Source organism: Zingiber officinale, chromosome 10A (assembly GCF_018446385.1).
Source record: "Zingiber officinale cultivar Zhangliang chromosome 10A, Zo_v1.1, whole genome shotgun sequence".
NCBI lineage: Eukaryota > Viridiplantae > Streptophyta > Magnoliopsida > Zingiberales > Zingiberaceae > Zingiber > Zingiber officinale.
The window spans coordinates 36,364,471-36,392,403 of NC_056004.1; the positions used below are offsets into that span (position 1 = coordinate 36,364,471).

The 27,933-nt window shown below is 38.1% G+C and overlaps 1 protein-coding gene across 1 annotated transcript; it reads right to left on the reverse strand.

The window, feature by feature from the left end:
• Positions 1-23,970: 23,970 nt before the first annotated feature.
• On the reverse strand, positions 23,971-26,780 carry LOC122026145 (G-type lectin S-receptor-like serine/threonine-protein kinase At2g19130). Its single transcript, XM_042584786.1, has one exon. The coding sequence runs from the start codon at positions 26,561-26,563 to the stop codon at positions 24,092-24,094; it is 2,472 nt and encodes an 823-aa protein (XP_042440720.1). The 5' UTR covers positions 26,564-26,780; the 3' UTR covers positions 23,971-24,091.
• Positions 26,781-27,933: the final 1,153 nt, after the last annotated feature.

Consider the following 27,933-nt stretch of genomic DNA (forward strand, 5'->3'; position numbering starts at 1 on the left):
AACCTAATCCTTTTGTTTGCAGGATATCGATTATGCTTTGAAAAGGTTTGAAGCAGAGGGACAACTTGAAGCTATGTTTCTAGATTAAGAGTCCATGCATTAGAGCTGCTGGGTAGAAGATTATATGATTTATTTCAATGGGGTTTCACTACATATGATCAGATGTCTGTAAGATATAACATTCTGTTATACTAGTTTATTCAAGAGATCAAGTGAGTTCTATATTTAGGAAGATAATTCCTGTATCGATTATTGAGGTTAGTTTAGTCTAAAGGTGAGAAGTATGTGAGTGATTTAGTTATGCAAGTAATAAGTTCAGAATAAAAGTTTAGTTTAGAAGATGAGAAAAGAGATTTACATGTTGATCAATGTAGATTCTATAAAGTATTAATAAGCAGAATTTTAGTAGCATAGTATGCAGATTTTTTTAAGCTTAGTATGCAGATTTTGTTAAGCTTAGTATGCAGATTTTAGATAAGCTTAGTATGCAGATTTTAGTTAAGCTTAATATGCAGATTTCTGTTAAGCTTAATATGCAGATTTCTGTTTAAACTTGTATGCAGATTTCTGTTAGGCTATTATGCAGATTTTCATTAAGCTAGTATGTAGATTTCTGTTAAGCATTAGTGCAGATTTTTGATAAGTATTGTATGTGCAGATTTCTTTTGTATTCTATGCATGATTATGTGTTACATAGTTAGTTTCACTTATAGATGCATATGGAAAAATACCCTAACAGTATTTTGAGTTTAAGAAAAGTATAAGAAAGATAAAGAAAAGAAAGAAGAAGGCCAAGACCTTAAGTAGATCCCAAAGTCAAGACTTTAGGGATTTTTGGCACACAAGGTGTCTATTAAAATGCCAAGGCATTTAAAGAAGAAGTAATTAAGATTATAAGTATTTTACTTTTAAGAAGAGGCTAGTACCCGATTTCACAAGGTTGTCGTTAAACAAATCCAGGTGTCCAATTCCAAGGTCTTGGCCCTGGTAGACCAAGGTCTACTCTTTTAGGATTGGTGGCTCGCTACCCCAACCTATTAGGGAACGCGCATAAGATGGTACTATGCATAGGCCCAAGAAGAAGTTGATTATTATTTTGAAGTATTAAAAGTATAAGCTTTTGAACAAGTAAAAAAATAAGTTTCACATAAGTATTAAAGAATAAGGCTTTAAGCAAGTGAAATAAGATACAGAAGGTGTTTAGAATTCAGTAAGTTAAGTTCTTTATGCAAGCATGATAGTATAGACTTGCCTTACATATTTAGCCTTTCAGTATGTTTCTTTACTAATAGAAGAGCATGAGTTAGTTTACTGTTCTTTGCTATTTATGAGCATGATTAGCTATACATGTTTAGTATTTCAGTTAGTATGATTCCTTTGCTATGTATGAGCATGAGTAGCTTTACATGTTAGCATTCAGTTTTAGCATGTTTTTATTTATATACATGCATATCGAGATTTTGTGAGTTAGATAGCGCTTACTAAGCAAATTTTGCTTATAGACTGCACTTCCTCTTACTGCAGATACAGGAAAGGAAAAGATATAGAAAGGAAGGCGACAAGGAGGTGTTTGAAGGATGTGTGATGTCAGGACTATGGAAGCCTTGGGACTAGGAAAGAAGTTTTATTTTAGTCTCCATTGTCTTTTGCTATGTTAGGAGTATTTGAGATAACATTTGTTATTTTGATGTGATTAGGACATAGTAGAAGAATTGTGATATGGTGTGATGAGTTGTGGTATTGTTTCCTTTATTTTGGATTTATTATACTGCGTGGTTGATTGATATGTGATCCAGCCGTGTATATTATGTCATGTATTAATGATTATGGTCACCGGTATAGGGGAGATTTTGTCGAAATTTTTCGGTAGGGTTTCTTCGAGGATTTTAATTATACCGGTTAAGTAGAGTTAGTAGATAAGTAACGGTCATCCTTAGAGTGTAATAGAATAGTTAAGAAGGGTGGTCGTTACAACTTCAACTACTGGAAGCGATTAATGGAATGCTTCTTAGAAAGCGTAGACATCGATTATATGCTAATTTTGAGGAAACCTTCTCAAAACTCGGAACTGAACAAAAAGGTAAGTAACATTATTTGTAATGTTTTACCTAACAATATTTTATGCAGATTAGAAAAGTACAAAAATGCATATGAGCTGTGGACCCAGTTGTTCAAGCTTCACGAGACGTCGATGGAGCTAGAAGATCAAGTTAAAGTCAAATATGGACTCGAGTCAAATCCAACGGAGAAGTAGAATTAGGGGTTGTGCTCAAGGTTAGTAATATTTACCAAAATACCCCTGCTAATAGTAGTTTAAATAATCAGCATGATGATAGGTATGAAATTAGTCCAAGTATGGTGCATGATAATCTAGATTTAAATGATTTAGATTCAAAATCACAAAATAATCTAGACTCTGATCAAGTCAATCAAGACTCTGATCAATTTGGCATTAACCTTGACTTGGTCAAACAGAACAATGACCAAATCAATTCAAATAATTTAATCAATTCAGAAAATTTAAAACTAGGTGAGCATTTAGACATAAATAAGTCAAACATTAAAATAAATTTGAATTTAAATGCTAAAAATGAGAAAATGGATAAAATCAATAAATACCTTGATAAAATATTTAGTAATCAAGATAAAATCAGTCTAGAAAATGCTATCCAAAACCAAGATAATTTAATTAATAAAAAATTAAACTTTAAAGATAAAACTAATCTAATAAATTCAATTAACCATATCAATTTAAAAGGCAAAGAAAATGTAAGGATAAAATCAAATACTTTGATAAAATCAAAACAAACTTAAAATTAAATGTTAAAGATAACATATTAAACAAAAATAATCTAGAAATTTCAAAATTAACAATTAATAAAAAGCTATTAAAGAAAGATAATTCAATTAACCCAATAAAATTGAAATTGAAAGAACATTCAAATATTAAATACACTCTCTTAAAAAAAGATAATTTGACCAATTTAATTAATTCAAAATTAAAAACTTAAATTTAAATTACAAATTAAACATTAAAACTTAACTAAAACCAACTCTAATTATACAAAAATCTTAAATTAAAGACCAATAATTCAGGGGGAGGCTCCAGAATAGCTGGCACCTCCAAAACTAACTTACCCGACAGGGTAAACTAAAACAAACTAACCCGGCAGGGTAATTAGGATTAGAGACCAAGTTTAACTTGAATTATGGTACTGGTGAAGTTTTTGGATGATAGTACGTTAGGGAAACTTGGGCATCGCATGTCTAGAAAGATATGGTTTTGATCTGGTGCATTTGGCCAAGTGGAACTGATCACCGAAGCTACCCTTAAATGAATCCTAACCAGTTAGACCAAGATTTAGTACTAAGCTCCGTGGATAGGACTATTCGGAAAACCTCGAAAGGTTGGTTACTTCTAATGACGTCCATCTGACTCACCAAGCGTAGAAGTTTATCCGAAGATTGCCTATTTGTGGAAACCAAAGCTAAAGCTGAATCTAACACAAGTTAAACCAAAACTCCATAATTAACAATCCAATTTCATCTCACAAAATCATAGGATTCCCTGATCGATAATATAGATCAGGTGAGATGAATAAGGCTTAAATTTTAATTTTAAACTTAAAAATTAATTTCAAAATTTTAAACTTAAAAATTAATTTCAAAATTTTAATTTCAAACTTAAAAATTAATTTCAAAATTTTAATGTTAAACTTAAAAATTAATTTCAAAATTTTTAATTTCAAACTTAAAAATTAATTTCAAAATTTTAATGTTAAACTTAAAAATTAATTTCAAAATTTTAATTTTAAACTTAATTTTAAAAATTAATTTCAAAATTTTAATTTCAAACTTAAAAATTAATTTCAAAATTTTAATTTCAAACTTAAAAATTAATTTCAAATTTTTCAATTTCAAACTTAAAAATTAATTTCAAAATTTTAATTTTAAATTTAAAAATTAATTTCAAAATTTTAATTTTAAACTTAAAAATTAATTTCAAAATTTTAATTTTAAACTTAAAAATTAATTTCAAAATTTTAATCTTAAACTTAATTTTAAAAATTAATTTCAAAATTTTAAACTTAAAAATTAATTTCAAACTTAAAAATTAATGTCAAAACTTTAATTTTTAAAACTTAAAACTAACTTAAATAATGCCTGCTAAAAAAATAAAAAGACTAACTTTAAATTCTACTTACTGTAGGAAACCAAGTGGATTTTGGACAGTGGTTGCTCCAAACATATGACTGGAGATCACACCAAGTTCACTCAACTCACTTACAAAAGCTTAGGAACAGTTGCTTTTGGAAACAACGGCAAACTCAAGGTAATTGGTATAGGTAATATTGAATTAAAAATAGACTTTATAATTACAAATGTTTTACTTGTTGAAAATTTTAAATATAATCTTCTGAGTATAAGTCAATTATGTGATACTAGGTATAAGGTCAAATTTCTATCCACAGAGTGTTTAATTAAACATCTAAATAATCCTACCATAAGCCTAAAAGGTTTTAGAAAAGACAACATCTATGCCATCAACTTAACCACTTCTTCCATTAAGTGTTATTTAACACAAAAAGAAGAAACATGGTTATGGCATAGAAGAATGTCTCACACCAACTTTAGAAATATAAGCAAATTAAATGGAATAGTGAGAGGCTTACCAAAATTACCTAACATAGATTCAACCATATGTAATGCTTGTCAACAAGGCAAACAAACTAAATCCACTCACAAACCAATAAATCAGCCACAAACCAACTCAATATTAGAACTTCTACACTTAGATCTTTTTGACTCCCATGGAGTCAAATCCATAAATGGAAACTTATACTGTTTAGTCATAATAGATGATTATTCTAGGTTTACTTGGGTAAAATTCTTAAAACATAAAGACGAAACTTTTGAAATCTTTACAAACTTTTGCAAACAAATTGAAAATGAAAAAGATCTTAAAATTAAAAGAATTAGGAGTGACAATGGGGGAGAATTTAAAAATCATAATTTTAACAAATTCTATCTTGAAAATGGCTACCATCACGAATTTTCATGTCCTAAAACCCCCCAACAAAATGGAATTGTAGAAAGAAAAAATAGAACCTTACTAGAAGCCTCTAGAACTATGTTAAATGAATATAACCTACCTAAATATTTCTGGGCAGAAGCTGTTAGCACAGCCTGCTATGTGCAAAATAGAACAACATTAAATAAAAGACATAATAAAACCTTCTTTGAAATATTTTATAACAAACAACCTAACATAAAATATTTTAAAGTATTTGGGTGTCCAGCCTTCATCCTAAATACTAGAGAACATTTAGGAAAATTCGCCTCTAAGATAGAAGATGGAATTTTTGTAGGATATTCTCTAAACAATAGGGGTTACAGAATATATAATAAAATTACGCTAAAAATCGAGGAAACCACAAATGTAAAATTTGAAGAAACCCAAGGACAAACTCAACTTCAACCTACTGAAATTAATAATTCTGAAGAAACCAATCAAACCCTAGACTATGAAGAAGAGGAACAACATCGAGAGAGTCAACCCCCTAGAACAATAAGGGTTAACCCAAATCACCCAACTGATCAAATAATTGGTGACCCAAACTTGAGAGTTCAAACCAGATCATCCTTTAGAAACCTAAGTCAAATTTCTCTAATTTCAAAAATTGAACCCAAAACTGTGGATGAATCCCTACTAGACCCAGACTGGATTATAGCTATGCAAGAAGAACTAGCCCAATTTGAGCGTAATGAAGTTTGGGACCTAGTACCACCACCTAAGAATAAGAAAATAATATAAACAAAATGGGTATTCAGAAACAAATTAAGTGAAACTGGGGAAATTACTAGAAATAAGGCTAGGCTAGTTGCCAAAGGGTTTAGTCAGGTTGAAGGACTTGACTATGATGAGACCTATGCCCCAGTAGCCAGATTAGAATCCATTAGAATGTTACTAAGTTATGCAGCCCATAAGGGATTCAAACTATACCAAATGGATGTTAAGTCTGTCTTTCTTAATGGACTAATTAAAGAAAAAGTTTATGTAGGTCAGCCTCCTGGGTTTGAAAGTCTAGAACACCCTGATTATGTTTTTAAGTTAAAGAAAGCATTATATGGACTTAAACAAGCACCCAGGGCATGGTATGAAAGGCTAACATCTTACTTAACATCTAAAGGATTCAACCAAGGTCAAATTGACCCAACCTTGTTTGTTAAATCATTAAATACAGACATATTTATTGCACAAATATATGTAGATGATATAATATTTGGTTCAACAAATTCAGATTTTTTAGAAGAATTTATTAATCTAATGGAAAAAGAATTTGAAATGAGCTTAGTAGGAAAATTAACTTATTTCTTAGGATTACAAATCAAACAAACAAATGAAGGAAATTATATTTATCAACACAAATACACTAAAGAATTACTTAAAAAATTCGGAATGGAAAATACAAAAGAAATAAAAACACCTATGGCAGTAAACACAATCTTAGATAATGACCCAAATGGAAAACCAGTTGATTTAAAATATTATAGGAGTGCAATAGGTAGCCTACTGTACTTAACTGCAAGCCGACCTGATATTTTATTTGTAGTTAGTATGTGTGCTAGATACCAAACTTGTGCTAAGGAATCCCATTTGACTCAAGTTAAAAGAATTTTTAGATATCTTAAGGGAACAACAAATGTAGGAATTTGGTATCCTAGGACAAATAATTTTGAACTAATAGGGTATTCTGACTCAGATTATGCTGGATGTAAATTAGACCGCAAAAGCACAAGTGGTGGATGCCAAGTATTAGGTTCATCACTTGTTAGCTGGTTTAGTAGAAAGCAACATTGTGTTGCTCTATCTACAACTGAGTCAGAATACATAGCTATAGGCGAATGTGTTGCACAATTATTATGGATGATGCATACTCTAAAAGATTTCAACTTAAATATCACAAATGTAAAAGTATTAATTGACAATATAAGTTCAATTAACTTAACCAAGAACCCTGTGCATCATTCAAGAACCAAACATATTGAAATTAGGCACCACTTTATCAGGGATCGTGTTACTAAAGGTGATATTGAACTCAAATACATTGAGTTCAAATCAAATTTAGCTGACATTTTCACAAAACCACTCCCTGAAAGTGAATTTAGCAACTTACGTCGAAAATTAGGGATGTGTTTAATAGACTAGGATTTTTCAAAATTGTTTTAAAAAATAATTATTTTCAAATTATAAGTTAAACTTGTTTGTTTTTAAAACTTTCCATTTTTAGATTTTCAAAAACAGTTTTGGCCTTAGACTAGTTTTGAATCCTTAGAAAGCATGTACCCATAGGACTAGTTTTTGAGCATCTCACCAACACCTTAGGTTTACCTTGCTTGTGTTTGACAAACATAGAAAGGAGTGAGATGCATAGGCCAACTGTCTGGACTTAAGATGCTTATTTCAGTGCATCGGCATAAGTCTGGACGTTAAATACAAATCAGACATTAATCAGATTAAGTTCATCAGTCAAGTCAAACACTGACTGCATATAATCAACTTAATCTGACTAACCAAGTGAAAGCTACTATCTTCTGATAGTTAGTTAGTACCTAATTGGTTAGACAGCTGTTTAATTTTAAGTGTCAAGTTCAAGGGGAGAAATTAATTAAAATTTTGTATATTTTTGTACATCTATTTTAAAACTAACTTATTTTTTAACACTAGTTTTCAAAAAGTTAAAATTAACTGAGTGTTTGAAAAATTAGAAGTTTAAAAATCCCACCAAAATTTTAAACTTGATTTTAAAGTTGAAAATCATTACAAACTTAAACTTATTCAGTTTTGTAACATATGCTTGAAAATTAAACTTTCCAAAACTTAGCTTTATCAAATTAGCCTTAACAAATTTATTTTGGCTAAGACTTTACTTGTTTTTAAAAAAAAATTAAAATTTTTTTTGCTTTGTTTTGAAAAATCAAATTTGAAAACTAGATTAACTTTAAACTTGATTAACTTTAAACGTATACTTTTTCAATTCAACTTAAATCCCCCAAGTCAACTTGACTATCTTTTTAACTTGGTTTTAAAATTGTACTTTTATCAGTATCTTTGAATTTTGAATCAAACTTAAATATTTTCCAAAATTAGTTGTTTCTTAACAGTAACTCTACACTATGCTTGTTTACCCTTACCTATTTTTGCTGAATGCCAAAGGGGGAGGGTTAGGTGGTTAATTTAGCTTAACCAAATTGGCTAAACCAAATTGAAAACACTAAAACTAACTTTAAAAACCATGTACCTGTTTTATTTATTTTTTACGTCTTTTCACTAACTTAACCAGGTTGTCATTCCATCAAAAAGGGGGAGATTGTTGGTGCGGTTAGCACTAACGGTCTAACTTAGGTTTTGATGAATGACAAATAGGTTAAGTTAGTTTTGTTATTGTCTGACACTTTGATCGAGTGTGCAGGAGAAGTCCAGACAGGTCGACGGGCTGAACGGATGTCTGGCACGAAGTCCAGCTAAGTCGACGGGCTGACCGGATAGCTGGCGAGAAGTCCAAGCGGGTCGACGGGCTGACCGGACGCTTGGAAAGAAGTCCATCTAGGTCGACGGGCTGACCGGATAGCTGGCGAAAGGTCCAGACGAGTCGAAGGGCTGACCGGACGTCTGGCAGGTAAGTGAGGTAAGTCACTGGAGGGGAGTGACTGCGAGGACGCGTTCCCGGGAAGGGAACATTAGGCGTCGATTCGGCTTAGCTCCATTTCGAAAATCTAAGTCGAGATCGTGACTAGATTCCGGTCTCGGAAAGACGGAATCTAAGTCATACTTTTTCTGTTAATTCATACTTTATAAATTGTGCTAACAATCTGTGTTGCAGGGTATATTTTGCCTCGGACTAACCTTGTTTTGCAGGAGAAGGAATCTCTGGAAAAAGGTGGTCCGGGCGCCCGGAGGGGATCCGGGCGCTCGGAGGCAACTTTTATCCTCTGCGTCGCCACACTACGTGGAGCATCCTGACTGGACTTGCCACGTCGCACCAGGGCGCCCGGAAGGGATCCAGGCGCCCGGAGCAGCATATAAAAGAAGCCCCAGGGGTGGAGCTTCAAACATAACTGAGAACTCTTCGACTGCTTACCCTGCTGCTCTATGCTCCTACGACACTAACAAAGCTCCGACAAAGTGCTCCTTCTTCTTTGGTTAATTTCCTTGTCGATATCACTTTGTTTCATTAGCATTTCTTGTACTCTTTTTGTAATCATATTCGAATTGCTAGTGATTGCCCAACGAAAGTGGTCAAGGACCACGGGCCTTCGAGTAGGAGTCGTCACAGGCTCCGAACGAAGTAAAATCAACTGTGTTCATTTACTTTTCCGCTGCGTACTTTTACACTCGAATTTTCGAATCGATATTAACCCCCCCCCCCCCCTCTATCGAACGATCACGGTCCTACACTAAGGTCACCAAAAGTGTTGAATCCATCGGTTGCAAGGCCAAGGCGCAGATTTCTAGGATTTGATGCAAAATCTGGCCATTTGTGATTTATTGTATCCCAAGCTACTAAATCAACTGGATGACGCATCATGTGATCTTGACTTTTGTGGTTGGAGTGCCAAATCAACTCTTCAGCTTTTTCTTTTGATTTAAACATCCTTTTAAATCTTGGTATCATTGGAAAATACCGTAGCACCTTTTCAGGAACCCCTTTAAAAACTTTGGTGGTGACTTTGTCCACCTTCCATCTTGATGAACCACACTTTGGACACGTATCCAGATTTTTAAGCTCCTTTCGAAATAGACGACAATCATTTGGGCAAGCATGAATCTTCTCATATCCTAAATCAAATGGTTTTAACAATTTTCTCATCGAGTAAACAGTTTCTGGAAGTGTGTTTTTTTTTGGAAGCATGTCACCTAAGATCTTAAGGAGCTCATTAAAACTATTGTCTGTATGACCATTAGTAGACTTGTAATTGTATAATGTGACGACTGCTGATAACTTTGTGTAAGCTGTGCAACCAGGAAAGAGGGGAGTTTCTGCATCTTCTAATAAACTAGCAAAGTCGTTATCTTTTGCCTCAGACATAGTGTATCCAACCTCTTCTTCTGGCACAAAGGCATCCTTATATAAGTGATATGCCTCTCTACTTTCATCATCTTTCTGAAATTCTCCTGAACTACCTTCACCTTGATATTGTCGGTTATAAGTTTCTCCATGGAAGACCCAAATAGTGTAAGAAGGATCAAACCCCTTAATAATTAAGTGATCGTACACTTGGTCAAATTTCATATACTTTTTATTTTTACAATGCTTGCAAGGGCATAAGATTACTTCACGTGTTTTGGCATATTTCTTAGCTTGTGTAAGAAATTTTTGTACACCTTCTTCATACTCAGGTACAAGCCTTGAAGGCAAATGTATCCATTCCTTATCCATTTCGTAAATGACCCAAACCCTAACATACAAATATTTCATGTTTAATACAAAATAAGATTTATATATTTATTTAATATACATAAAAGAAAATGAAAGTTGAAAGAAAACAAAATGGGGAGAGTGCAAATTGCAATATTGAAGGTGAAAAAAGGCATATTAAGTGGGTCATTCGCCAAGGTAAGACATATACCAACTAAGTGGGTCACGTATTACAGGCCAGGGAGGGAGGGTTTAAATTCTAAATTGTATTCCAAGGAACGGAGTGAATGATCGATAGAGAAGGCTCAACTGATCAAGTGGATGAAAGTGGAGACCTGAGGGGTTTTTGGCTGGTTTAGGTTGGAAGGGAGACAACAGATAGACATTAACATAAGACAAGTACCAGCAACTAGTTCGCCAAGGTAAAACTTTGTTAGTTTGCAAAGTGTGGTTCATCAAGATGCTACGGTTCTGTGCATCTATATTTGATAATGGAAAGTGGGTCAAGATTCATTATCAAAGGTTATGTGCATCAAGATCCTTTGTTAGAATAACATTACCTTCTTGTACTCTTTTGTTGAAGCAATGTGAACATGAAAGTTCTGTGCATCTATATTTGATAATGGAAAATATAGAAAGGATCAACTTCATTCTATTCTAAAATAGATGCACAGAACCTTTATGTTCATGTTGTTTCAACAAAAGAGTACAAGAAGGTAATGTTATTTATCTTCTACAACTAAAGCCAATGAAAGCCAATGCAACTAAATCAATTAGAGTCCCATTACTAAGATGGAGAATGCCAGGAAGAGGAAGGAAAGTAAATACAAGAAAGAGTTGTAGATGTTCAACATAAAACAAGAAAAACAAAAAGAAATTTCAACCTGAGAAACGGAAGGATCGAAGAAGATGTTCACTTCAGTGGAGAACTTCGGACGAAAGGGCTTCGGATGAGAGGGCTTCGCCGGAGAGCTCTTCGTCTGAGAGAAGATGGGCGGAGATGTTCGGTAGAGAGGAGTTAGGGTTGCGGCAGAGAGGTTTTGGCGGAGAGAGTTCGCGTGAGGAAGAGGGCTTCAGCTGAGGAGGAGGGCTTCGGCTGAGGAGGAGGGCTTCGGCTGGGATGGAGGGCTTCGGCTAGGGCTTCGGTTGAGGAGGAGGGCTTCGGCTGAGGAGGAGGGCTTCGGCTGAGGAGGAGGGCTTCGGCTAGGGCTTCGGTTGAGGAGGAGGGCTTCGCCGGAGAGGATTTAGCCGGAGAGGGCTTCAACGAAGAGAAGATGGGCGAAGATGTTGGCTGAGAGCAGCTGCGGCAGGGAGGTTCCGACGAACGAGTGAGGAGGTGGTCGCGATTTTAGGCTTTTTGGGCAGTTCGGGCGTGAGATTATGTTTCGGGTGTGAGGAGATGTTTCGCGGGCAGATGAGGATGCGCGGAAAAATATTCGCGGGAGGTTTGTTTCAGCGATAAATTTTTGGTTAAATATTTAGAAAATTTTGAAGATTATTAACAGCGCATGTTGCATGCTGCTAATATTTTCTAATATTTATTTATATATAATAATTATTAATAGCGCTCTGCACGCTGTTAATATTAAGTTTTAACAGCGCACTTTGCGCGTCGTAGAAAAAGTTTATTAACATCGTAAATAATATCTATTCACAGCATACTTCTTTGTACGCCATTATTTATATCTATAATAATTATTAACAGTGCAGTTTGCACGCCGTAGAAAGGTGTATTAACAGCATACTTTTTCTGCACGCTGTCATTTGTATAAATATTATATTATCCGCAGCACACATAATTAGGCACGCCATAAAAACTATTATTAACGACATGCTTTAATTACACGCTGTTGATGATGCGCTGCTGAAAGTCATTTTTGTTGTAGTGTGTGGCGCTCTTGCTGACCTACTAGGGACTCTGTGTCTGCTTGCAATACAAGCAGCATCAGTGCCGAGCTAAGGAAGGGGTCCCCGACGATGGCCCTTCGACGCTCAAGTCAGTCTCCGACGGAGCAAGAAGCAAAGGAAACTATAGCGTAACGGTAGATATCGTGAGAAAAACATACCTTCGACGATACCTGGACCCCCCCTTTATATAGGGCTCCTGTAGCGTATGTGCACGTTTCATAAAGCGGGCACGCAATCTTGAACCTTCCCTAAAGAGACATGTCAGTAAAGTGTCCCTGACATAGTACCTTAACGGGCCAAGCATATCTCTAAAGTGGCAGTGGAAGCTTCCGTCGTACGATCCCCTGTCTGACCACACCGCCCGTCGACGGCACTTACTCCCAAAAGGATGTTGAAGGATATACTGCTGTTTGTTCCTCATTCGAACGGAATAGCCGCTCAGCCGGGAGTCCCCTGTCCATGTGTCATCCATTGCTGGGCCGAGCGGGATGGTCGCTCGCCGGGAGTTCGTTATCTTGCTAATGAGTCCACTACTTTGTCGAGCGGGGTAGTCGCTCGGTCGATACTTCCACTGTCTGGTTGTTGCACGTGTATCTTGACCGAGCGGGATAGTCGCTCGACTGTAGTAGTGTTGTCCGCGTGTGGTTTGCTAGGCCATGACTCTACTCCACTAATCTAAACCTTGATGTAAGGCCGAGCGGGGTAGCTGCTCAGCCTGCTTCTACAGACACTTGGCGTTCATTCCTGTCTTGGGCATCCTAACTCAGCTGGTGGTCGAGCTAGTGATAATGTCGGATCGGACCTTTTATATCTCGATTGGGCGAACCACTCACCCACCCGGTCAGTGATAGGAGGGCATTGACCGCTTTAACTTTAACCTCCGTTATGACGAAAATCTTTCTCAAGATGGACCTCTCTTTATCATCGCATCACTAATAATAATAAATTGCATAATCGTCACAGGAATTTAACTGTCATCCACTAAATCAAGGGTATACATGAATAATTTTTTAAATTACTCACAGGAATTTAACCAGTTCATAATATGTTTTTTCTCCTTCTCTCCATTGACTTGCACAGACCTTTCTTTCATCAAATTATACTTAGCTGGTTTGGTGGGTTCAACTTGATTAACTTTTGTTTGAGAAAAAATTTAGCAAACATTATAAATATTTCCTTAGTTATGTATCTCATGGAAGATCTAACACAAAAACTCAATGGCTCATACTCATGATTGAATTGCAAATAATTTCTCTAAGATATTTTCAAGACGAGAATATATGAATGATAAAAAAATTAATGACAAAACACATAATATTTTATTCTAGTTTAGTAATTATACTTTTAAATTTTTACCCTTTAAAAGTGAAAGAAGCGTTTTTGTCGCTTTTAAATTTTTTAGAGTCCCTTTTAAATTTTTTGTCGCCTACATTCGGTTCACTGTAAACAAGACCTATTTCTGGGGCAGAAGAGTTTTTAATGATTCGTTATTTTTTTTCCTTTTAGCATCGTAATATTATTTTTTTTTAGGACTATGCACGTTCTGCTAATTTTGGTTTTAACTATTGGCTGCAACGCATTTGCTTGTTAAATTCCTCCATCAAGGCCAGTTATACGTCAAATAGGTACTCGCATATCAAGTTATATATATTTTTTTCTACTTTAGTGTTATTTTTTCTATTATGATGAATAAATATTCAAATGTATATCTGCATCATTCATCGTTTTGAATGTTCATATTAACTTACTAGATAACCGAGATAAATATTTTCCTTATATATTAATTACTATTTTAAAATATTAATAGTCATCCATGATTTACCTCTTCTATGTTAATCTTAAGACGGGTTGGCGAGGGTGCTGGGGCGAGCGTATTCGCTTTTTGCCACAATATTAGCTTATTAGAGCTGTCCCTCGGATGGATCTAGTGACTAATGCATAAGATGTTGCTATAATGAGGTCTGAGATTCAAATCTCGGTAAAGCCGGGGTAAATACCTCCCTTATGTACTAGTCACTATTCCAAAGACTTGTAACCGTCCGTAATTTATTTCCTCCGTATTGATCTTGAGACAGATTGATCACAGGGATACTAGAGATGAATATATTCATCTTTTACCATAATATTAACTTATTAGTGTAGAAATTCTATTCTAAATGCATGATAGACGAATTAATTAAATGCGGTAAAAACTTACAGCGATCTCCCGCAGATCTGCAATTGGAAATGACGAAACTTGCTGTCGGAAGAGCGATCACAGGATCGGAAAGCCCTCCGCAATTCCACAAACCAAATCCCGCCGCCTTGGATCTTCTCCTCTTACTCTCGTCGTTGCACAATAGCAATTTTCACACACCCTGAGCCTTGGACAGACCCCCTTTATATAGGGAAATACACTAGGGGCATAATGGACTTTTCCATTATGAGTAGTGGGGAACATGGCCACATTCCCCACTATCCTCATTTCCAACATCTCCCACTCGTCCAAGATAAGTCACTAAGACTAATTCATTCAGGTAAGTCACAAAGACTTAATAAGTCACATAGACTATTAGAGAGTTTGGTCACATAGATCATATGAGAACATCCAATCCATACTTAGAGAAAATGGTTCATGCGACAGCAAGCACACTGAGCGATAGTTGCTAAGAAGATTGTTACACCTTGACTTAGCCGCTCTTTGAGCAATCAATGCTAATAAAGTTGTTACACTTTACTTAGCTGCTCAAATAAATTAGAGACACACTCTTCATGGCACATAGCCTCTTTCCTGGTGGCACATAGCCTTTATCCAGAATTCATCCAATCTTCAAGTGACACATAGCCATTATCTTGAAGATATCCATGTCTTGCTATTTACCCAGATTAAATAATTTTCATTTACATCGATATGAACATCTCTAATCCCTTATAATGACCATTATATCATGAGCATATTCCATATCCAATATTCACATTCATTTCCGTACATAACATAAATGGGTCGACCAGTGAATAACAACAAAAGATGTAAATATATTTAATCTTCCTTTTTAGCTAGAATCAATTCATTTTAATCAGTCGCTTTCCTAGTTATGCTCCATAGACCGAATCATTCATAGCCATAGGATACACGCTAAAGTAGCAGACACTGATTAAAACTTCAAGTAGACAACTAAATAGTCACTAAGGCAAAAAATTGAGATTAATATATAATCTCAAAGATCTCACATAGTAGAGAAACGGGGATTCATTCTCCTACTACCTTTATTGTCGCAATAGCACATGTGGTATGAATCACATGCTACGATGTTATTCTCTTTACTAAAAAGAGTACATGTTGTCTTCAAATTTAACATCGTACAAATTTTGATCTAGACATACCTGTTGGTGCAACCTTAGGTCAAGGTTGACCTGGGTGACCCGACTCGAGTTGACCTGACTCGAGGTATATTTTGATGTTTGACAAGAATGGAGAAGTTATATTTTGATGTTTGACAAGAATAGGAACTTGGGGGATTGTGGGTGCAACCTTTGGTCAAGGTTGACCTGGTTGACCCGACTTGAGTTGACCTGATTCGGGAAAAGTCCAAGTATGGAGACTTGGCACGGAAAGGTCCAAGCAGGGAGCTTGGCACGGGAAAAGTCCAAGTATGGAGACTTGGCACGGAAAGGTCCAAGCAGGGAGCTTGGCACGGGAAAAGTCCAAGCAGGGAGCTTGGCACGGGAAAAGTCCAAGTATGGAAGCTTGGCATGGGAGGTCAGAGAGGGCTCGGTAGCTCGTTCTCTGGACTGGATGGAGTCAGAGAGGGCTCGGTAGCTTGTTCTCTGAACCGGACGAAGTTGGAGAGGGCTCGGTAGCTCGTTCTCTGGACTAGGTCAGAGAGGGCTCGGTAGCTCGTTCTCTGGACCGGACGTGGAAGTCGGAGAGGGCTCGGTAGCTCGTTCTCCGGACTAGGTCAGAGAGGGCTCGGTAGCTCGTTCTCTGGACCGGACGAAGTTGGAGAGGGCTCGGTAGCTCGTTCTCTAGACTAGGTCAGAGAGGGCTCGGTAGCCCGTTCTCTGGACCGGACGTGGAAGTCGGAGAGGGCTCGGTAGCTCATTCTTCGGACTAGGTCAGAGAGGGCTCAGTAGCTCGTTCTCTGGACCGGACGTGGAAGTCGGAGAGGGCTCGGTAGCTCGTTCTCCGGACTAGGTCAGAGAGGGCTCGATAGCTCATTCTCTAGATCGGGAAGGCTTTAGGGTTTAAGGCTGGGAAATTGGATCGGTCTGCTGACCGATCCAGTGATACTATGGGTATCTGGATCGGTCTGCTGACCGATCCAGTGATGCACTGATTCTCACTGTGGGTCATCTGATCGGTCTGGTGACCGATCAGTAACCAAACAGATTGGGAGAAGGAATATGAGGGATCGGCCTGTGGTCCGAACCACCTATGGCCTGATCGGTCCACAGACCGATCAGGGCTCGGCAACCCCTCACTGTGAAGAGTTGGGATCGGTCTGGGGACCGATCAGACTAGGGCCTGATCAGTCCACAGACCGATCAGGGATTTCCTGGACCGATCAGGCTATGGCATGATCGGTCCAGGCCTAGCCGTTGAGACACAATGGCTAGATTTCTGTCTTCTTCTTCGCAGGTTCAAGTTATATAACGAGGTGGAGGGCCTCTACAGAACGTTGTTCTTGTTCTTCTTCTTCCTCCTTGCGATCTGAGCTTTGTTGAGCTCTCTACTGCTGAAGCTTCGTGTGAGCTTCCCTCGGCTGGGTCTCCAACAACAGTTGCTGCTGTGGTTGGCATCCGTGAAGTTGCTGCTTCATCAACAGTCGACGAGAAGGCAAGCAAACTAGTGTTTTTACATTCATATTGTTCTTGGCTTCTTGCTGTATTTCTTGTACTCTGATCTTGCTGTTGCAAGAGAGATTGTGGCGAGGTTTCTCCACTCAGAAGGAGTTTTTATTAGCCGATTTTCGGGGTCTCATCCACCGACGGATTGATAGGATTCGTCCACCTTACGGACACGCCGAGGAGTAGGAGTATCATCTACGAACCTCGTTATATCGTCGCATTTGAGGTTTGATATTCTTCCGTTTCGTTTCTATCTTTTATTTCCGCTGCGCTAACTCAAATTGTAGGAAGAAACGAGAATTTGGGGTCGGCTATTCACATCCCCCCTCTCTAGCCGCATCCGAAGGTCCTAACAATACCTAACGTCTAATCCTGAATTCAACATATGAATTCTAATCTGGCTTTCAACATGTTCAGTAAATGGTGGGTTCATTTACTTCGATCATTATTTACACATAAATGATCTCATCTTGACACAATTATCAAGGCGACCTCAACTTATGAATCTGTCTCTAATTTCATAATTTCAGCTACGTAAGCTGTTTCATAAGTAACGGTCTTACCCCTATTTGTACTTAACAAACAGAGATGATTGTCCATGTGAGTGGACCAATCTCTACCTGCCAACATGCTCACCGAGATCTTACCTGAATGTAACAAATACAACATATACACTGAATAAATTATGGCAAATTACATAATCATAACACAAAGTTTGATTGTTATTTTAATATTGTTACATTCTACGAAGTCCCAAAGACTTTACATGTTCTTTAAATGACTCTTTAGTCATTGGCTTAGTAAAAGGATCTGCAAGCATAACACGTGTAGGGACATACTCAAGAATGACTTTTCTTTTAGCCACAATATCCCTTACAAAATTATATTTAATTTCTATATGCTTGCCTTTGCTATGATATTTGGGATCCTTGGAAAAAGTTATTGCAGCTTGACTGTCACAGTAGACAGTTACTGGACTCCCACTATCCTCAGTAATTTTTAGATGCTTCAGAAACCTTCTCAACTAGACTGCTTCTTGCACAGCTGCTAAACATGCCATATATTCAGCTTCCATAGTCGACAAAGCTACACAAGCTTGTTTCTTGCTGTTCCAGGAGATGGCGCCACCATTCAGCAAGAATGCATAGCCTGATGTGGATTTTCTATCATCCAGGTCTCCAGCCCAATCTGCATCTGAATAACCTTTCAGACTCATTTCTGATCCTTGAAAACAGAGACAATAATCTGTTGTCGCCTTCAGATATCTGAATATCCTTTTTACTGCATTCCAGTGTTTCGGTCCTGGGTTTGACTGGAAGCGACTGACCAAGCCCACAACATAGCTAATATCGGGACGTGTACACAACATAGTGTACATCAAACTACCAATAGCACTGGCATATGGTTTTTTATTCATCTCAGCTATTTCCTCTGGAGTTTTAGGGCACATACTCTTGCTCAACACAGTACCTTTCACAATAGGTGTATGTTCTATGTTGCAATTAGACATACTGAAATGATGTAACATCTTATTTATATAAGACTCTTGTGACAAACCTAAAAGTCTTTTAGAACGATCTCTTATGATCTTCACCCCTAAGATGTATTCAGCTTCTCCCATATCTGTTGTATCAAATTGTGATGACAGCCACTTCTTGACTTCATTCACATATCCTATGTCATTTCCAGCTATCAGTATATCATCAACATATAATGATAAAATGACATACTTTCCTTTTTCCTGTTTCAGGAAAACACAATGATCCTCATTGATCATCTCAAAACAATAAGATAAAACGACTTCGTTAAATCTTATGTTCCATTGTCTTGACGCTTGCTTTAGCCCATATATAGACTTTCTAAGTCTACATACTTTTTGCTCTTGGCCTTCAGCAATGAAACCTTCTGGTTGAACCATATAGATTTCTTCGTCAAGATCATCGTTAAGGAAAGCGGTTTTTACATCCATTTGATGTAATTCTAAGTCATAATGTGCCACAAAGGCCAAAATAACTCTTATTGATACAAATTTCACTACGGGAGAAAATGTCTCTTCAAAGTCAATACCCTCCATTTGGGTATATCCTTTTGCAACTAAACGAGCTTTGTATCTGTTAATCGATCCATCTGCTTTCCTCTTTATTTTGAGAATCCATTTATTCCCAATAGCCCTTCGGCCCGGAGGAAGATCGACTAAGTCCCAAACATGATTTTGAATCATGGACTCCATCTCTTCAATCATTGCAGCTTCCATTTTTCTCTAACTCTACATCCCAATGCTTCCTCAATGGATTGAGGCTCGTTGTCGTTAATTGGAAGTGTAACCAATGCCTCATTCTCAATATCAAACCTCTTCTTAGGTTTGATCTTACGAACACTTCTCCGTAAGTTGGGCGGTTGAGAAGTCGACTCATGACTTGACATATCACTCCCACTCGGTTGACTAGACTCAGGTATCCCTTTTGACACCTCTCTTGTTGATAATATTTCATCCTCCTCAAATAGAGGAACATTTTTATCAACATCACCTCTGATTGGGAACTCTGTTTCGAGAAAAGTCGCATCTCTCGAGTCTATTTCGGAGATGGTTCCATCTAGTTGCTCACCTATGAAAACATAACCTTTGGAGGTCTCATGATATCTCATAAAGATACATTTCTTACCTCTAAGCCCTAGTTTTCCATACTTGTGAGAACTATCATGAACATAAGCAGCTGACCCCCAAGGTCTCAGATTACTCAAATCTGGTTTTCTGCCTGTCCAACGTTCATATGGGGTAGATGGAACTGACTTTGAAGGCACTTTGTTAAGTATATAGGCTGCAGTTAATAATGCATCTCCCCAATAGGAGATTGGCAAATTAGCTTGCGCCATCATAGACCTAACCATTTCAAGAAGAGTCCTATTTCTTCTTTCAGCTACCCCATTTTGCTGTGGAGTTCCAGGGATTGTCAGCTGTCTAATAATCCCTCTATCATTACATATTGTCTTGAACATATCAGACAAATACTCCCCATCACGGTCAGTGCGTAAAGTCTTAACTTTACGTTCCGTTTGATTCTCAACTTCGTTCATATAACGAATGAAGCAATCTAATGCTTCGGATTTGTGAGAAATCAAATACACATGACCGAACCTAGAGAAATCATCAATGAATGTAATAAAATAGGAAGCTCCATGTCTAGCCTTTACATTCATTGGACCACAAATATCCGAATGAATTAACTGCAATGTTGATTCAGATTTAATAGCCTTACCAAATGGTTTCCTAGTTGCTTTTCCAGCAAGACAATGCTCACATATAGACAATTGAATCTTAGCCCGAGTGCCCAATAGGTCCTCTCTAACTAATCGATTCATACGTTCTTGTCCTATGTGTCCTAATCTAGCATGCCAACCCGCATCAGTTATATCTGCATCACTAGTTAAAGCAATGTTTGAAAAACAACCATCAATAGCATAATTGACATCTGGTTCTACATCAAGAACCATAAAACCATTTGTTAAAAAACCATATCCGATTGACACTGAGTCAATCTTAAGTTCAACAGATCGACTGTAAAAATTAATACAATACCCTAAATCAAGAAGACACGTAACGGAAACAAGATTTCGTCGAATTTCAGGAGCATACAGGACATCATCTAAAAATAAAACTCTACCACCACGTAGGTTGAGTTTGCAAGTGCCGACTCCTTTGACTTCAACTCTTGCATTATTTCCCACATAGATCCACTTGTTGCCAGCTGGTACCCGACGGTACTCAACAAATGTAACTCGTTCCCGAGCTACATGGTTGGTTGCTCCCGAATCTATAATCCACAAAAGATAAGAATCAGCTAACAACACTGAACTAGCAACAAAATGCTCTTGAAAAGAAGACACACTTGGATTTACCTTTTTCTGCTCAGTGCACTCTCGTGCAAAGTGGCCCTTTTTGCCACAGTTAAAACAAGTCAACTTGTTTTTAGGTTTCTTTCCAGTCTTCTTGACTATCTTCTTGATTGAGCCTTGTCCCACAACAGCAGCTTCCCTCTTCTTTCCCTTCCCTTTCTTAAGTCATTTCTTTTTCTTGGATCCATATGATCCAGTAGAACCTACAGCCACAAAAGCTTGTCCAGAAATCCTTGCGGATTCAACTCTCTCCACCTCCAATTCTACATGGCGTGAGACATCAGTGAAAGTCTTGATACTCTCACTGTGAGTTAAGGTCTGCTTCATGGTCTCCCAAGAATCTGGAAGTGAACGAATAACTGTTTGAACCTGTTGTTCATCAGTCAACTCATGACCAGCAGTTTTAAGCTCCCGAATCATGTTCGACATCTCCCTGAGGTGTTGAACCATTGACACATTCGGACGCTTTTTGTAGCTGTCAAACTTGATTATCAGCTTTCGAAGCTTGCTCAGACTTACTCCACTGTATTTTTCTTTAAGGGCTACCCAGACTGCATGAGCCGTAAGATATAACTCATACTCAAAAGTTAGGTCGTCTACCATTGAACTAATCAATATACCCTTTGCAGTGGAGTCCTTTTTCTTTCATGCCTTATAGGCATCAAGATCTCGTCTGTGTTGTGCAGTGGGACCATCTATAGGTACTTCCATAACCTGATTTACAGCCTCTAGAACTTCTTGTTCCTCAAGTACATATTGTATCATGAGGTGTCAGATCTTGTAGTTATCCCCATTAAGTTTTTAACCTTTGTTGAATTCAGCTATTATGTTTTTGGTTGCCATAATCTATCATAAATAAACACATTATTTAGTATTCAGTGTAAATCATATGTATGCAATTTATAATTGACTTAATATTACTTTGAATTGGTTTACAAAATCAAGTGACAACTATGTTTTCACTCATCATCCGTATGACCAATCAAATTAATATTAATCAATTCTATTACATACATCCCAACAAATGAACTAATCATTTATCATATCATGAATTCTTTAATTAAATAAACTAATCATTTAATATATCATGTTTTTTTTAATTAAATGAACTAATCATTTAATACATCATGAACTAATCATGCATCATGTCAAGCAAACAGCATAACTAAATGAACATATCATTAATATAAAATTATGCTGCAAATTGTTAACATATAATTAACTGACATGAATGAAATGGACTAACTATTGTTCATAAAAAAGGACAATAAAAATAACAGAACTCTAATAAACTAGATAGGCAACTACCACTCCCACTAGGACAGACATTAGTGCAGTGACCAAAATAATCCCTCTCAGCCTGGACTCATTTAGGGTAATCACAGGCAGGACAGCTTCAAGGTTCTCTTTTGGATCCACAATTGGATCCTCTTCTGGTTCCTCCTCGATCATTTTCGGATCCTCTTCGAACTCTTCCGGATCTTCTTCAGTCATATGATGAAGCAGCTCCTCACATAATACAGAATATGTGACGCGTCCTTGATGACGCCCCCAAATATAGTCTGCTATCATCCTAGGATTTTCTGGCAATGATTGCATCAAAGCCCAAATCCTATAACTGTCCAGGACTGAAAACTCTTCTCGCTCAAGTTTCCAAAACAGATCATCAAGTCGTCCAATGTGTCCGTCGACTCCATAAGCAGAGTTATACTCTATCTCCTGAATCTCCTCCCTGAGCTGATTTCGTCGCACTTCGCGACGAGTCAATGTGGTAATCGTCCGTGCCATCTGAAAAATTGAAAATAAATAAGTCAGTGCAAAACCGACTAACCAGTACAAAACCGGCTTATTTCAATTTATACAGGCATAGTACCAACATAATAAATCAAGAAAAACAAATCTTCTCGATTTTCAAGAGTTCAAATCGACAATTAGAACTAATCTAATTGGTCAAACTCATTGGATCGGTTGATTAGGGATCCAGATCCTAAGCTCAGTCCATTGTCCTTAATTAGAACTAATCTAATTGGACAGGGATTTTTGTATCTATGTTCTGTTACTTTTTCTCTAAGTCTATTTCTACCCATTTCAGACTTATTGATCAAACTCAGGTCCGTTTGATCAAACCAATGTCCATTGGTTTAAGTCCGATTAATTAGAATCAGACCCAAGGGAATTAGTTAGTTTAGAACATAATGGACTTTTCCATTATGAATAGTGGGAAACATAATCACATTCCCCACTATCCCTATTTCTAACAATTATAGCTAATTGTTAGGCGCCTAAGATTTTGGAGCTAACCACTGTTCTATCAGTCATGAGCCCGTTGCAGTTTTAATCCCTGCCGTATAAGCTTCTTTTTGATATTTTATCTTTTTTTAAGAAAGATTGTCATGTATACACTTGCTAAATTGGGAAGATCCCTAAGTAATAATTTATCAAAGAATGTACACGTGCTCGTTAGGGATCTCTCGAGTGGGTTTTTTTATTAAAAAAATTCTAATTGATACACCGTACATGAATCCGTAAAAATTTAAATAATTCTAAACTATTGAAAACAAAAGAAAAAAAATTGATAATATTCACAAGGTTCAATGTGTGGATCCTTCGGTTAGATATTGACAGATAAATTATTTAGAATATTTTATATATAGTGACTTTTTATTTGAAGAGATCATACCATCAATGAAATATTTTATATCCCTTAAGAATTAATCTTAAAATCTATCTATTGAAGCAACTCTAAACTAGGATCTCAGTATTGATGTAGAGTATAAACAAAATCAGGAATGATGAATTAATGTAAATCGAATCTGAATCAAGAGTCATCTGTCATCTTATATTATTGTCATATTTTAATATTGCAAGAACAAATGGAGATCCAAAGCAAATACCTTTACATATACGTTAATTCAATCCATAATTAAAATATAAATTAGATCATTTTATTGAATTTAAACTTTAATAACAATATCGGGTGTTACAATTTTACTAAACTGACAAACAAATACAACATTATATATTTGCAGACCTCAAAACCTTCATGCACTGGAATTGTTCGTCGTACTGCTTCTGGTCTGCCAGCCGCTTGGGGTGTCACTGCTGCTCTGCGAACCTTGATTCGCGGAGAGACTTTGATAGAAAAAATTGATGTTCTCCGGCGTTTCAGTAAGAAGTTGGAGAGATCGTGGAATTGGCGGCATGGAGACTTCAAGAAAGCCTTCCAAAACTTGAAGCACCTGCCCCATCGTCGACCGGCAAATCTCGTTGTCTTGGACGCACCAACAAGCAAGTTTACATACTCTGTTCAGTTCCTCCAAATCCGCATCACCTTCCAATCTTTGATCCAGCAAGCTCCCGATGTTCTTCTCCATGAGTTTGCTGAACACCAGAGTTGGGAAGAACCCTGCAGTGTTGCCTTCCTCCGTCTTCTCCTGCAGGTTCCTCCTCCCCGACACAATCTCGAACAGCATCATCCCGTAGCTGTACACGTCGGCCTTGGCCGTGATCGGCAAGCCGGTAATCATTTCCGGCGCGAGGTAGCCTCTTGTCCCTCTCATCGTCGTCAGGACCCGGCTAAAGTCTCGCCCCATAAGCTTAGCCAGGCCGAAGTCCGACAGTTTGGGAGTCAAGGAATCGTCTAACAGAATGTTCTCCGGCTTAATGTCGCAGTGGATGATGCAGTCCCTGCATTGCTCGTGGAGATAGGTTAATCCTCTTGCGGTTCCGACCGCGATTTGGTACCTCGTCTTCCAGTTCAAAACGGTGGCAGAGGCGCTGAAGAGATGAGTGTCTAGTGAGCCTTTAGGCATGAACTCGTAGACTAGCAACCTGTTAGCTCCCTCCGAGCAGAAGCCGATGAGGCGGACCAGGTTGACGTGCTGGATCGTGCCAATGGTGCCCACTTCGGTGCGGAATTGCTTCTCCCCCTGGCGAAGCGCCTCAAGCCTCTTCACCGCGATGGCGGTCGAGTTCGGAAATGAGCCTTTGAACACCGACCCGAAACCGCCGCCGCCGAGCCTGTGCGAGAAATTCTTAGTCGCGTGTCGCAACTCGCTGTACCGGAACGGAACGATCCCGCTGCCCACGGCTTTGGATTCTCCCATCAACCTCGACCTCCGTCGGCGCCACGTCACGAACAAAATGAGAGCCAAAGAAGCCACGACTGCGGCGGCGGCACTGGCAACGGCCCAAGTTACGAGCGTCTTGTTGCTCCTGGGGTTCGACAGCTCCGAGGCGGCCAGACGAAGTTGAAGCGTGCTGGCGCCCGATTCGTCGAACTGATCCTGGAGATTGAACAGCTCGCCGTGCCAAACAGAGCACCTGCTGCCGGAGAAGGAGTAGGCCGTGCAAGAGCAATTGTTCAAGCAGGCCAATTTGCAATCCTCGTCGCGTCCGATGCCGTTCAAAGTCTGACTGTTCACCGGCAGCCTCATGTTGTCCATGGCGAGGAACTTGTCCCTCTGAGAGTTGGACAAGTGGGCTCGATCGACGCACTGCAGCGGCGTGTTCCGGGTGCAGCCTCCGCTCTGGTCGCCCAAGTCCCAGTCGCTCTGGCTCCTGACGCGGAAGCCCTTGACGCACTGGCAGATGGGCATGGCGTTCTCATTGCAGCTGCCGAAAGCTCCGCATAGAGAGTGAACCAGGCACGGCTTATCCGGCTTCTGCCAGAAAAGGGTCCACAACTGCTTGTCATCCAGCCACGTCAACTGCTTGATCCGCCCATCGACATCCATCACGAACCTGGAGATGATTGCGGAGGACTTCATCGAGTAGTTGAAGTAGTTCTCCACAGAGTTGTTGAAATATTGGAAGTCGTAGTTATAATTCGACCTCATCTCCGGAACATGGCTAAAGATCTGCAACTGCCCGTTCCAAGTCCCGCTGGTCCAGTACGAGTAGGTTGAGTTCCATATTATGAAGTATTGGCTGGTCCCGTTGGGATCCAATTCCAGGTTGAAGATCCCGGGCGTAGGGTCGTCGTTGTTCTTCCAGGCCGTCAGGCGTTGGCTCACGCCGGTGAGCTTGTTCAGCCCGAGTCTGCCGCCGGGGAGCCAGGTGTCGGTGGGGTGGTCCATGCTCTGCCACACTACCCGAGAGGGATTGGAGGCGTCGCACAGCTGGAGATTTCCTGAGTCGAGGAGCATAGCGACGGTGGAATTGGTGGTGGTGTTGGCGTCGGTGGACCAGACGAGGGCGTTGGAAGAGTCGAGGAGGACGAGGTTGCCGTCGGTTGAGATTTTGAACACAGAAGTGGACGGGTCGGCTACGGGGGTCTCCCGGTTGGCGACCCACACAGAGGTGAGCTTGGGAATCTTGCCGTACCATATGCCGACGTAGTATCGATCTGAGTTGCCCGGCGCGAAGAAACCCAGCACGAAGTTACCGCCGGAGGAGGTGATGATTTGCTTCCCCGAAAGAGAGCTGTTGGCGAAGATGGTGTGAGCTGCAGAGCACAGATTGAAGAGGAGAGGAAGAAGAGGAAAAATGCATCTAATTCTTGGAAACATCATGGCAGAAGATGAATCAGACTGAGATCACAAAGAAATATATAGCAGCTTAAGCATTCTTTCGATTTGATCTCCGACTCCGCAAACAATATCTGCCTGTGAATTTAATAGCTCGATCCGTAGGCCGTAGCTGCTAACCAATATTTATATAGCCAGGTACCATCTGGTCTTTAATTCTATGATTGTAATCCCTAAGGTGAAAGACAGACCGTGTGAACGTATGATAAATCTAGTGTAATAATCAAAGGTCAATCTTTCATCAATTTCATTATGTGCTCAACGCTTATATATCTATATAAATCTTCCTTCATATATGTAGGGTCAACTCTAGAGAATCGTTAAAATAATAAATCTATTTTTTTTTTAAATTCTATGATTATAGTATGCGGGCGTAGCACTAATTTTTTTTTATTTTAATTCTATGATTGCACAACAATAGAAGATAGTAGCTAAAAAATTGATTTTTTTTAAGAACAGAATTACTACTACAGAATAAGTAAAGATTCAAATTTTAGTAGAGTTGAGGAAAAAAAATCTTCCTCCATTTTTCTGATTTATCTCTTCACATATTGCCGTTGATTGATTATGTGAAATTGTTAGGATGATAGATTTTACGATAATAAAATATTGATCTTTTCAAATTCCTTAATTAAATAAATTTAGAATACGTACGAGTCTTTATTGAGACTGGAGGTTGTGCTCCTCTATTTGACCTTGAATTTGACAGCAGCAAAGAATTAGCTAGCTATGAAAATTAAAAGAAGCGTAAGAAGGTTGTTCAGAATGATGTGATGACTTTTCAGTGATACAACGTAACGACCGGTTCATAGTTTATTAACGGATATCTTAAAAAACCAGGCGAGAAGAAGATGGATGCTATGCTTTATATTATGATTCATATGATTTCTAGTAATTTTATGCGAAGACAAATAAAATGAGAAGGACATTTCAATAATACATAATTGAGTCCCAAACTAACAAACCAAATCTAATATTAGCACCACCAAATCTAATATTAGCATCGTCTTGGGCACCATAATCAAGATGCTCCCTCAGTCCACCTCAGCCACATGCATGTTTGGTTGTACATCGTAATCATCATTCAAAGTCCTGATAGTCATTGTGTTTATCAACAATTCTTGATTTAGATGAATAAATTGTCAATATTATTTAGTCAAATGGTCAAAAAATTATTTATTCAAATGGGTTTTCAGACATTGTCAAACGTCAAATATGAACCTGAGGAAGGTTTCTAAAATATTTTTTTTCAAAAAAAGAAAGAAAAAAACTAAAACACAATTCTACAACGTCTAGGTTGCCAAGTCAATATTGATTTTTTTTTGGTCATCTGATTATTTGCAGCAACTGGCCTA

Bases quoted from the DNA above. Each gene is read 5' to 3' on its own strand.
- LOC122026145 (XM_042584786.1), bottom strand. From the start codon at position 26,563: ATGATGTTTCCAAGAATTAGATGCATTTTTCCTCTTCTTCCTCTCCTC.